The sequence below is a fragment of the Mustela nigripes genome, chromosome 2 (assembly GCF_022355385.1).
Source record: "Mustela nigripes isolate SB6536 chromosome 2, MUSNIG.SB6536, whole genome shotgun sequence".
Taxonomy (NCBI): domain Eukaryota; kingdom Metazoa; phylum Chordata; class Mammalia; order Carnivora; family Mustelidae; genus Mustela; species Mustela nigripes.
In genome coordinates, this window is record NC_081558.1 from 166,824,889 (window position 1) to 166,836,773 (window position 11,885).

At 38.0% G+C, this 11,885-nt stretch overlaps 1 protein-coding gene across 1 annotated transcript; it reads right to left on the minus strand.

The window, feature by feature from the left end:
* Positions 1–9,459: 9,459 nt before the first annotated feature.
* On the minus strand, positions 9,460–10,283 carry LOC132010218 (small ribosomal subunit protein eS6-like). The gene has a single exon (XM_059388141.1). The coding sequence runs from the start codon at positions 10,246–10,248 to the stop codon at positions 9,499–9,501; it is 750 nt and encodes a 249-aa protein (XP_059244124.1). The 5' UTR covers positions 10,249–10,283; the 3' UTR covers positions 9,460–9,498.
* Positions 10,284–11,885: the final 1,602 nt, after the last annotated feature.

An 11,885-nucleotide genomic window follows, 5' to 3' on the forward strand; every position in this document is an offset into this window, starting at 1 on the left:
CTGCCTTCGGCTCAGGTCATGATCCTAGGGGTCCTGGGATTGAGCCCTGCATGGCTCTCTGCTCAATGGGAGCCTGCTCCCCCCACCCCCGGCCACCCCTGCCTGCCTCTCTGCCTACTTGTGATCTCTGTCTGTCAAAGAAATAAATAAAATCTTTTTTAAAAAAGAAAGAAATCTTTAATCCCTGAAGTAGTGATAATGCTACCTGCGTCCAATTTTCATCTTTTGCAAAGATGGCCAAGCTCCAGATTATTGGGGTAATAACCACCTAACCATGTTCATATAAGCACAGCACCTTTAGGTATGGATATAGGTGATAATGGGTTGTAGTTTAAATATGAGGATAACTGTTTCTAGAATACAGTAGGTCACTTCCTGTAATACTTCCTGTTGGAAACAGATGGCATCCTCAAAAGGGTGATTGAAAAGAGTTTAATGAAGGCACTATTTACATTTATGGACATGGTTAAGTGAAACTAACAAGGGTGGTGAAGAACCTTGGGGCTAATAACATCAGGAAGGTATTACCACTCCTGTGCATGAAGGACAAGGGGCGACAGTGGCTATCAGAACTGAGAGAGAGAGAGAAGCCTGAGAAGGGCTGTGGCCTCCACTCACACAAAATAGACTTTGCTGATGTCTTTGTCCTTGCCCTCTTACCTTCAGTTCCTTCCATCAAATAAACCCAAATAGAAACCACAAAAAAAGGGACATTTCCAGAGCAAGATATAGGGTGAGGAAGGATGTAGGCTGAAGATGGAGGGACAGCACAGACTACCTCTGTTGCTTCTCAGCATTCATTCTCAATGCATTGTCTGAATGAAAATCTTGTGTCCTTACACAGGAATGGGGTGCTGGTAATTCAGTCACACTTTTCCTCAGAAATATAAATCATTGACTATCACCAGTGCATTTCATATAAAGTAGCACAATCCCCTTACCATCTCCCAGCACTCTGACTGAAGTTTTACCATCCTGAGTAATACAAATCCCAGAGTACTAATTCTTACTGGTTCTATATTTGTTAGATTATTTTCTATTAGCAGGGTATCGGGTAAGGAGGTACTAAGAAGTTCCCAGTGAATCCCTAGGTTCAAGCATAGTCTTCCTTGCTCTCATTGTGAGGCAGAAAACCACTTTCTACTTGTTAACTGAAGTCAATCACCCAGTCAGTGGGAGGATGTCTTTCTCTCCTAGTTGATTTAATGTGGCACACAAAATATCCACCTGCCAGTCTGAACTACTATTTAGGATAACCATAACCGTGTTCTCTAGTGGAACAATGCCTCTCTTAGGCACAAGGACCACCACATTCGCCAAGCTTCAGGTACCAGAAGTATAAATTTATTAAGTAAATTGTTTGATGTAATGTTAAGAAGGGTCATCCATCTCAATATTTTTGCTAGAAGTTGTATTAATTTTGACTCTAGTTATGGCAGCACTTCTGGCTACTTATTAAATATTTATCTTGCATCCCAAATGAGTTTACATTTCAGAAACTTCACAGGATGGTATCTCAGATGTATATCAGATGAGTCTTCAAGTGGCTATTTGACTTTTTTTTTTTTTCCCAAGCCATTGTTTCTTCATGGTAAGGCACATATGGTAATATGGGTGTGAACTCATTTTTACAACACATTACAACACTTTAAACATATTGCTTTGCCAGAGGTGATGTTATATGTGATTCTATGGTGAAGGAATAGGCTTTGTATACGTCTACAGATGGTGGTGGCAAAACCATCGAAGGCAGTGAAGGTATATCTGTAATATCTCTATTTCTCTAAAGAAAAATAATTGCCTTGATAGAAGTATCTACTGTATCTGGCTGGTTCCCTAATGAATGATGTCATATTAGGGGTTCCCTTAAACTCAACAGTTACGTTAAAAAAAAAAAAAGGAGAGAAAGTTACCAGCATCAATGAATGCTAGAAAAATACTCACACATTGCAGAGCATCATTAAAAAAGCTAGAGGGTGAATACCCTGATTTATCTTTTCTTCCCATATTTATTTCTCCTTCTGGCCACAAACAACAGAAGCCAGAGGGCTAGTCTATTTGATGTAATCCATAAGTGAGTGTTCACGGTACAGATTATGGAACTGGGCAGAGAAGGATGGAGAGTGGGTCTAAAGAGGTAAATAGAAAACTTCTCAAACTGTCAAACAGTTCCCTGAATAACCAGAGTCAAATCTGGGTTTAGCCACAATGCCGAAAGCCTTTTAAAGACTCTTAAACTCAACAAACCATGTTGAATTAACATAGAACATGTCTTGATGCCAGAGAGTTTTACTTCAAATCCTTTCTCTCCTATTTATTAGTTGAGTTACCCTGGACACAGTTAAAGGAATCTGATTTTTAATCTTAAAATATTTTCAAAATTGATGATGTACATACTCTAAATCAGCATTCAATATGCAGTTTTGTTTCTTCCATAATCAAGACTCACAAGTTCAGAAATCAAGGAGTAGAAATGGGAGAGGCTCCACTCACTCTTACTGATCCATCAGCAAAATTTTTTATTTCTTTCCCCATGACCTTATATTTGCTGTCCTAGAGGTGTTCATTCCAAAGACAATAGTGCTTCTACCAGGAGATGCAACAACAAGCCCATTGAATTGGAGATTGAGATAGCCACCTGGTCACTTTGGGCTCCTCATGCTGCCAAAACAACAGACAAGGAGAGCAGTTATTACACTGCTTGGAATAATTGATCCTCGTCACCAAAGGCAGGTCAGACTCTTACTACACAAGGTAGGGAAGAATGAAAATATCCGGAATACAGGAGATCCCTTAGGGTTTTTTTTAGTACTACCATGCTTGGTGATTCAAGTTAATGGAAAACTGCAACAACCCAATTCAGGCAGGGCTGTTAATGGTCCATATCCTTCAGGAATGAAAATTTGAGTTATCCCACCAGGCAAAGAATCACAACCAGCTGAGGTACTTGCTAAGGGAAAAGGGAATGTGAAATAGAAGAAAGTAGTTATAAATAACTTATGACAGAACGGCCAGTTGCAGAAATGAGGACTATAATTGTTATGACTATTTCTTCCTTATTTTGTTATGAATACATTTGTGTGTATATATTATTAAGCAAATATATTTGTTTTTTCCCCTTTCTTGTTCTCTTATCATATAGCATACAAGATGCATTAACTATCCATTATTGTATTCAAATATTGTTAGCTTTACATCATAGTATTTAAGTCATAGGGCATCAAGGAGAAGAATATAATATATATCAGTCAAAGGTTTGTATCCTTTCAGGGAAGGGGCTAATGCTTTCTGGGTTGTACACAGGATAGCTGTATCCTGTGAGAAGGATTTACAACTTTGTTATTGCCTTTATTTAAAGATTAAGTGTAGTTTAAGGACATGTGCCTGGGTGCCAAGTTGACAAAGGGTGACTATAAATGATTGATTTTTAAAAATTTTTTAAATTTATTTTTTAATTAAATATAATGCATTAATTGTTTCAGGGGTACAGGTCTGTGATTCATCAGTCTTACACAATTCACAGCACTCACCATAGCCCATACCCTCCCCAGTGTCCATCACTCTCCTCCCCAGCCCTCCCATCTCCAACCCCTCCAGCAACCCTCAGTTTGTTTCCTGATATGAAGTGTCTCTTATGGTTTATCTCCCTCCCTGGTCCCATCTTGTTTCATTTTTCCCTCCCTTTCCCCCACAACTCCCCACCCTGCCTCTCAAATTTCTCATATTAAATGATTAAATTTTGTGTGTTGTCTTGGCTAGCCTATGGTATCCAGTTGACCAACACTAGTTTTAAATGTTGTTGTGACGATATTGTACAGATGTGATTAGCATATATAATTAGTTGACTTGTAACATAGAAATCATATTTGAATCTCTAGCCTTCTAGTCTGCCCTAAAGACTTCAGATAAATGACTACAACATCAACTCAGGTCTGAGTTTCCACCTTGCTGGTCTGTCCTATAGATTTTAAACTAAACACTATAACATCACTTTTGCCTGAGTTTCTAACATATTGCACCAATATTGGGTGTGCTGACTCCCACAATTACATGAGTCAATTTATCTATCTATCACCTATCATCTATCATCTATCTTATTATCTTATTAATTTTGTTTCTCTGGAGAACCCTGACTGATATAGGTGCTAAAGTCTTCCTTTCTGTAGATTTTGTTCACATTAAATGAAATAACATATATGTGATATGAGTTGGCTGTTTCATTGCAAGAAACAAATAATTTGACTCAAATTGGTTTACACAATAAATGTATATTCACGGATTGTATGGTAGGTTATTTTTTCCAGATTTGGTCCCAATTTGCCAACTGGGCTATTGCCAGCCAATACAAACTCTACATCAAATGCTCTTTTCATAACTTGACATTGGCATACTTCTACAGAGAAGTACATGTTATGATTCCTCCCCCTGGAAGGTGATAAACTTCTCTAAGAGACACGACCAATATAATAAAGCAGAAGAAATCCTGCCTGAATTTTTAAGTTAGATCATAAAAGGCAACATAGCTTCTCTCTTTCAGTGTGTGTGCATGCCTATGTGTGTGTGTGTGTGTGTGTGTGTGTGTGTGTGTGTGTGTATCTGTCTGTTTGTGTCTTTTCCCTTTCTCTGTTTTCCTTTCCTTGGGATCCTAACTACCACAGTGGGTGGAAGCCGATCCCACCCAGGCAGGTCCTGTAACAGTGTTCCCACCAACAGCCTGAGCTAGTTTCCCAGCCTACAGCCATAATGTTTTCAAATGCGTGATTGAATAAGCTTCGAATGACTCTACCCCACAGTCTTTAAGCCTTTAACTCTTGCAGTTGAGGACTTATGGAGCAGAAATAAACCATCCTACAGTGCTCTGTCTGAATTCTTGACTTACAGAAGCAAGAGATAATAAATTTATTGTCATTTTAAGCAATACATTTTAGAGTATTTTGTCCTACAGTAATACATAACGAATACAACTGGCTTCGTTGAAAAAAATCTAAAGATGGTATAAGTTTTAGGCATGATCATGAATTGGTTGTATTCCACTGTGATTATTTTTCCCTAAGTTCTGGTTTCGTTTGTGTGTTGACTTTATCAAATTATGAAAGAAAAATAGCTACATTTGTTTCACTGTCTCACATCTGTATAATATATGGTCCAGAGCTAAGAGATCACTTTTGTTCAACCATTCCCACAAGGAAATCTGAAATTCAATATGATTGAGCTCCTTTAAGTGACATGACCCATCTAAAATAATGTGAAGTCGGGCACCTGGGTGGCTCAGTGGGTTAAAACCTCTGCCTTTGGCTCGGGTCATGATCCCGGGGTCCTGGGATTGAGTCCCACGTCGGACTCTCTGCTCAGCAGAGAGCCTGCTTCCTCCTCTCTCTCTCTGCCTGCCTCTCTGCCTAGTTGTGATCTCTGTCAAATGAATAAATAAAATCTTAAAAAAAAATAAAATAATGTGAGGTCTAGGCATATGGAATATAATCATTGGCTTATCTTGGTATATTTTCCTCATCCTTGGAATCACAGAAATTCTCAAACCTATATTAGGGGTTATCAGGACAAAGAGAATAGATACTATGGAAACAACCATAGAATTCCAATATAAACATGTGATCTAATATTTGATATGTGGAGTTCTTTATACATGATTGTTTTGATTATTAGTTTGTCTTTAAGGTTAAATGTTTTCTCATGTATTACCTTGGTTTTCATCAGTCACCTAATCTTTTTATCTTTTTATTACTATTTCACTTGTTAATATACAAGCAATACTATTATCTACAATCTTTTCCCCTTTTAATTTCAAAATCCCCTTTATTTCTATAAAGCATAGTAAATATGCCTATCTTTATCTGAGTTAGCTACAGCATTCACAAGCTATGTTTAAAATTAAGCCATTTTATACATTCTTTCTTGAAATTGTCTTCAGAATACTTGGCAATGTTAGGTGATAGCATATGTTTAATGTTATTAAAAGCAGAGTCATTTTAGAAAAGGTCTGGAATAGCACTTTAAATCCACAAAAGGTACACCCCACGGAGGTCCTGGAATAGCATTTAATAAGTACAGAAGGAAGAGAAGTTGGAGTGCATAACATGAGTAATGTAAGATATAAAGAGTCAGTGCTAGTGGTTAGAATATTTTCCAAATTCTGTTCTGTAGAATGTCAGTTTTGTGGGGGAAAAAGATCTCAGAAGTTAAATATGTTTGGGAAATGCAGTGTGTTATCTTGCCCTTTTGGAAATTCAGAATGCAGATTACTGTATTAAAAACCCTAAAAAAATCTATAGTGAAGGGATTGTTAAATTTTGCTGGGCTAGCTTTTCTCAAAGATTTGGAAAACAAAGATAGGTTGCTTTTAAGAGATATTCAGCATTAAGAAATGAAAATAACAGTGTGATATGTACTAGGGAGTCAAGTGCTGAAATATGGTTTATTACAAATAAAATGAACCACAATGTAAGATATTGGTTATTTAAAGCCTTAAAGTAGTAAAAAAGGAAACAATAGAAAACATTCTATTTTCATCTTAAAATGGCAATTTCTAGTTTCAGCTAAGGGGAAATAAATCCATTCTACCCTATTTCTCCCACCATTAACTAATAAAATACCTGGATGGTATTTATAAAGTGACTATCTGATGACTCTGAAAAGTAAATAATAGAAGGCAGATTCAGGAAAGAAATCAGAACCCACAAAATGAGTAGTACAGGGGTAAGTTTACTATTTTATATTTTATTTTCTTTTCCTTTTCTCCTGGCTTAGATTCTAGGCAGGCTAGATCATGGAATTTCACTGTGCATATACAGAAAAAAACGCTAGGAAAAATCTGTTTTTTAGGCTAGAGGACCAGGAAGTCAGCCCCTGTGCAATGGGAAAAGTGTGTGTGTGTGCGCATGCATGTGTGCATGTGCACATGGGCACTTGCAGATCCCCACATATATATATTTTTCTTTCTTCCTGACCCTGGCCTGAGGCAAACCCTGGTCGTGAAGCTGCAGTGCTATGCTCACAGCCATAGTGGCAGCAGCATCTGAGTAGGTACTTACCACACTACGAGAAAATCCTTCTTTCTGACCAGAGGCATTTGGAAAAGATATGTATATGATCTGAAGTGTTTGGAGGGAATCCTAGTGATTTTTATTTTCTTTTCACTCACTACGTTGTCCAGGGTAAGATCTTGTTGAGAGAAGTAAGGGCTACATAAGGAAGCTATATAAGTATAAGATACCCTGGCTATCTAGTGGGATATCAGGTAAAAAGAATACTTTTGGAAACCAGAAGTATAAGAGAAACCACGGAGAAGAAAAAAATTGGATACTTGAAAGCTGCAAATGGAGTCCAAGGCTAACTGCTTAGTCACACTATGGAAATGAAACAGAGCACCATAGGAAAGCTTTGGGAACTCAACTATGACTGAGACCACTGTCCATATCCCAGACTTATTTTTGGGTAGTGCCATGCAAGATGCACCAAAGTAACTCACAGTTTTTCAGTTTGAAAACTAAACTGATATTGGAACAACAATCCACAAAAGAAAGTTTAAAACTCATGGTCTGAACCTAACTGGGTTCATTTCCTGCTAAAACAAACAAGAAAAAGAAGTCAATGTTTTTTGGAGGTTTTTAATAGTACTCATAATATTTAAAATGTCTGGATTACATTACAAAATTACTTGACACACAAAGAAGCAGGAAAATCTCAGTTTGCTTAAAGAAAAAGGCAGTCAACAAATACCCCGAGACTACCCTAATGTTGGAATTAGACAATATTATCAAACAACTACCATAACCTTGCTCCATGAGGTGAAGGCAAATGCTCTTGAAATAAATGGAAAGACAGATGTTCTCAGCAAAGAGACAGAAGCTACAAAAAAGAATCAAATGGAATTTTAGAATGAAACAAACATAATAACAGAAAAATTCACTGGATGTGCTCAGTGTAGATGAAATAATAATTGTGCGTTTGAATATAGATTAGTATAAATTGTTCAAATTGTATAACAGAGGAAGAAATGATATAGCAATGAAGTGAGCGTTGGGAACTTGTGCAACAATATCAAAAGGTTTGACATCCATGTCATTGGAGACTGAGGAGAGGGGAAATTTTTTGATGCAGAAAATTTTTGGAAGAATTACTTGTTTACAACATCCTGGATTTAGTGGAAGACATGCATTTGTAGAGTCAAGAAAGTCAGTGAAACTCAAACAAGACAGATTCAAAGAAAACATCACTTATACACATCATCATCAAACTGACAAAGCCAATGATAAAGAAAAATATGAGAAACCATGGAGGCCAAAGGGGAATGGAACAATATTTTTTAATGTAGTGAATGAAAATGGCTGTGAACTCAAGATTCTTTAACCAGCAAAACATCCTTCAGGAATAAAAGTGAAATAAAGACATTCTCATATGAAGGAAATCTAAGGGAATTCATTGTCACTAGACCTGCTCTCAAAGAAAGGTCAAATAATACCGTTTGGCCAAAGAAAAACAATAGGGAAATCATAGAAACCTAAGAATGAAGGAAGAGCAACAGAAATAATAAATATATGGGTAAATACAATAGATTACTTCTATCCTCTTGTGTTTCTTAAACTATGTAAAATTCCTAAAAGTAAAACTGTATATGACAAAATATAATATGGTGGGGTTTATAATGTATGTAGTGTTTTCTTTTATTTAAGTTTTTCTTTCTTTCTTTCTTCCTTCCTTCTTTCCTTCCTTCCTTCCTTCCTTCCTTCCTTCCTTCCTTCCTTTCTTCCTGAGAGATAGAGCACAAGCAGGGGGAGCAGCAGGCAGGGGGAGAAGCAGGCTCCCTGCTGAGCAAGGAGCCTGATGAGGGCTCGATCCCCAGACCCTGGTATCATGACCAGAGTCGAAGGCAGACGTTTAACCGACTGAGCCACCTAGGCTTCCCTGTAATGTATGTAGATCTGATTCATATGTACTAATTTTATATTGCTGTCATACAATTACAACTTTAGCAGCTTTTAAATGATACAAATTTTTAATCTTAACTTTCTGTATATCGGAAATCTGGAGTCTCATTGGGCTAAAACTGCAGCATTTGCTGTGTTCTTTTCTGGAAACTGTAGAGGAGAATCCACTTCTTGCTCATTTAGAGTGTTGGCAGAATTCATTTTTTTGTGGTTGTAAGACTGAAGTTATTTCCTTTCTTGCTATCAGCTTAGGGTTGTTCTTAGCTTCCAGAGGACGTCTAAATTTCTTGGATTATGGCCTCTTTCCTCCATCTCCTAGAGCAGCAACGGTGATTCATATCCCCCTCGCACTTCAAATCTCCTCTCTTTCTTCTTGTACCACATGTTTCGGACTACAGCCAGGATCGGCTCTCCACTTTTAAGAACTGAAGTGATTACACTGAGCACATCCAAACAACCCAGGATAAAGTTAAAGTCTTTAACCTTAATCACAACTTCAAAGCCCCCCCCCTTCTTTTAATGTCTGATCTTATTTATTTGTCACTCTTAGAAAATCTCATTTTTGACTGGACTCAGACTTAGAGGTAGAAGCTCTCAGCGAGGACGGCCTCCGTCTCTTGGCAATCTGTTCCTGGCGTTTTTCTTTGGCCTCCTTCATTCTCTTGGCCAAAAGTTTAGCATATTCTGCAGCCTCTTCCTTGTTTTTCTCAGTGCGCCGTTTCTTCAGAGCAACACGCCGACGTTTCTGTTGGAGGACACGTGGAGTAACGAGACGCCGTATCTTGGGCGTTTTGGTTCTAGGTTTCTTACCTTCTTTGTTTAAGGGCTTTCTCACAACATACTGGCGGACATCATCTTCTTTAGAGAGATTGAAGAGTTTGCGGATTCTGCTGGCTCTTTTGGGCCCCAGGCGTCGAGGCACAGTAGTATCAGTGAGTCCAGGAGTATCCTTCTCCCCTTTCTTTACAATGACCAAGTTGAGAACACTGAGATTGGTATCCACGATGCAACCCCGAACAGATTTGCGCTTTCTCTCTCCCGTCCTCCTTGGTCTGTAGCAGGAATGCCCTTTACTCAGCAGCAGGTGGACACGGCCATGGGTCAAGACACCCTGCTTCATGGGGAAGCCTTGTTTGTCATTGCCACCACGGATTCGGACCACATAACCCTTCCATTCTTCACCGAGGGCGTCCGCAGCAACTTCTGTGGCCATACGCTTCTCATAAAAGGTTCGAAGTTTGCGTTCATCGTCCACTTCAATGAGTTTCTGGCAGCCAGTAGCTGGGAAAGAGATGTTCAGCTTCATCCTGAAGCAGCCTACTGCCTCTGAGGCGCCACGAAAAAGAGTCAAAGCCCCTTTTATCATGTAAGGTAACTTATTCACGGATTCCAGGAATTAGGGCATCTTTGGTGGAGTAGGGAACTGGTTATTCTGCTTATCACACCATGTGGAACTACAACATAAAGGGAGAGAGGTCAAAATGAACTATATATTTGTAAGATTTTTGTCTTTTACATGAAGTGATAAAATATTAATATTCACTAGACTTTAATAAATTATTAATAACTAATAAGTTATTGATGTATATTGATGTATATTGTAATTTCTCGATTAATTACTAATAAATATGTGAAGTATAGTTAAAAAGCTGGTAGATAAACTAAAATGGAATATGCATTGGATCTTTATTGCTTCATGACAAATTATCTCAAAATCTAGTGGCTTAAGACAACACACATTTATTATCTCATATTTTCTGTGGGTCATAACATAAACATGGGTCAGTCCACTGAGGCTGGACTCTCTTGTGAAGGCTGAATTGGGGCAAAGGATTTGCTTCTTATTTCATAGGCTTGTTGGCAGCAGTCAGGTGGTCATGGGCTGGTAGTCTCAGGGCCTCAGTTACTCCATGGCTGTTAATGAGAGGCTACTCTAATTTCCATGCCACATGGACCTCTATCCCAGGGAAACTTGCTTCTTCACAACGTATCAGCTGAGCAGGCACTAACAGGAGAATGCCAGCAAGGTGGAAGGCAGTCTTATAACCTAATCATAAATTGACATCCCATCACTTATTATCTTTTATTCATTAGAAGCAAGTTACTAGGTCCAACTCAAACTTAAGAAGAGAGATTTGCACAAAGACATTTTATTCGTTTTTTTTTTTTTCTTAAAGTTTAGTAAGTAACAAAAAATGTAGTGGCTGAAAGTTACACAAATTTATTAGTTTGCCATTTTATGGGTTAGAATTCTCCCAGTCTGTGTTCTCTGCTCAGGGTCTCAGAAAATTCACATCAAGCTGCAGTCTGGGTTAATCTTATCTATAGGCTGTGTGGGATAATCCATTTTCAAGTTCATTCAGGTTTTTGATCAAATTCACTTTCTTGTGATTATTGTTGTGAGCTTCCCATTTTCTTGTTGGTTGTCAGGGGGGTGCTTTTCTTAGATTCCCTAATACTATTCACATTCTTTCTCATGTGCCACTTCTATTTTCAAGCCAATGTGGGCATATCACATCACCTTTCTGTTTCAAACCTCTGATTTCCTCTTCTGATACCAGCTGGAGAAAACTCTGCTTTTAAAGGGGCTCATGCAGATAATTTCCTATTTTAAGACCAACTACAGCATATGCCATACCATAACTATGGCAGTAATATCTCATCATATTCACAGGTTTTGGGTATTAGAGTATAGACTCTTCTGATATATTTAGGAATCAGTACTGGGAATCAGTGAACACTGGGAACCAAGAAAGCAGTTACCCAGCACTTAACATCAAAAATTTTGAAACAATATGGAGAAGGCAGGAGAAGTAAAACAGAGAGCTTAAAAGCAAGAGGGTAAACAGGAAAAAAAATGATACAAATAAATACAACCATATCAATAATTACATTAAATACATTGTTCTGAGCACATCAATTCAAAACAGAGATTGCTATGTT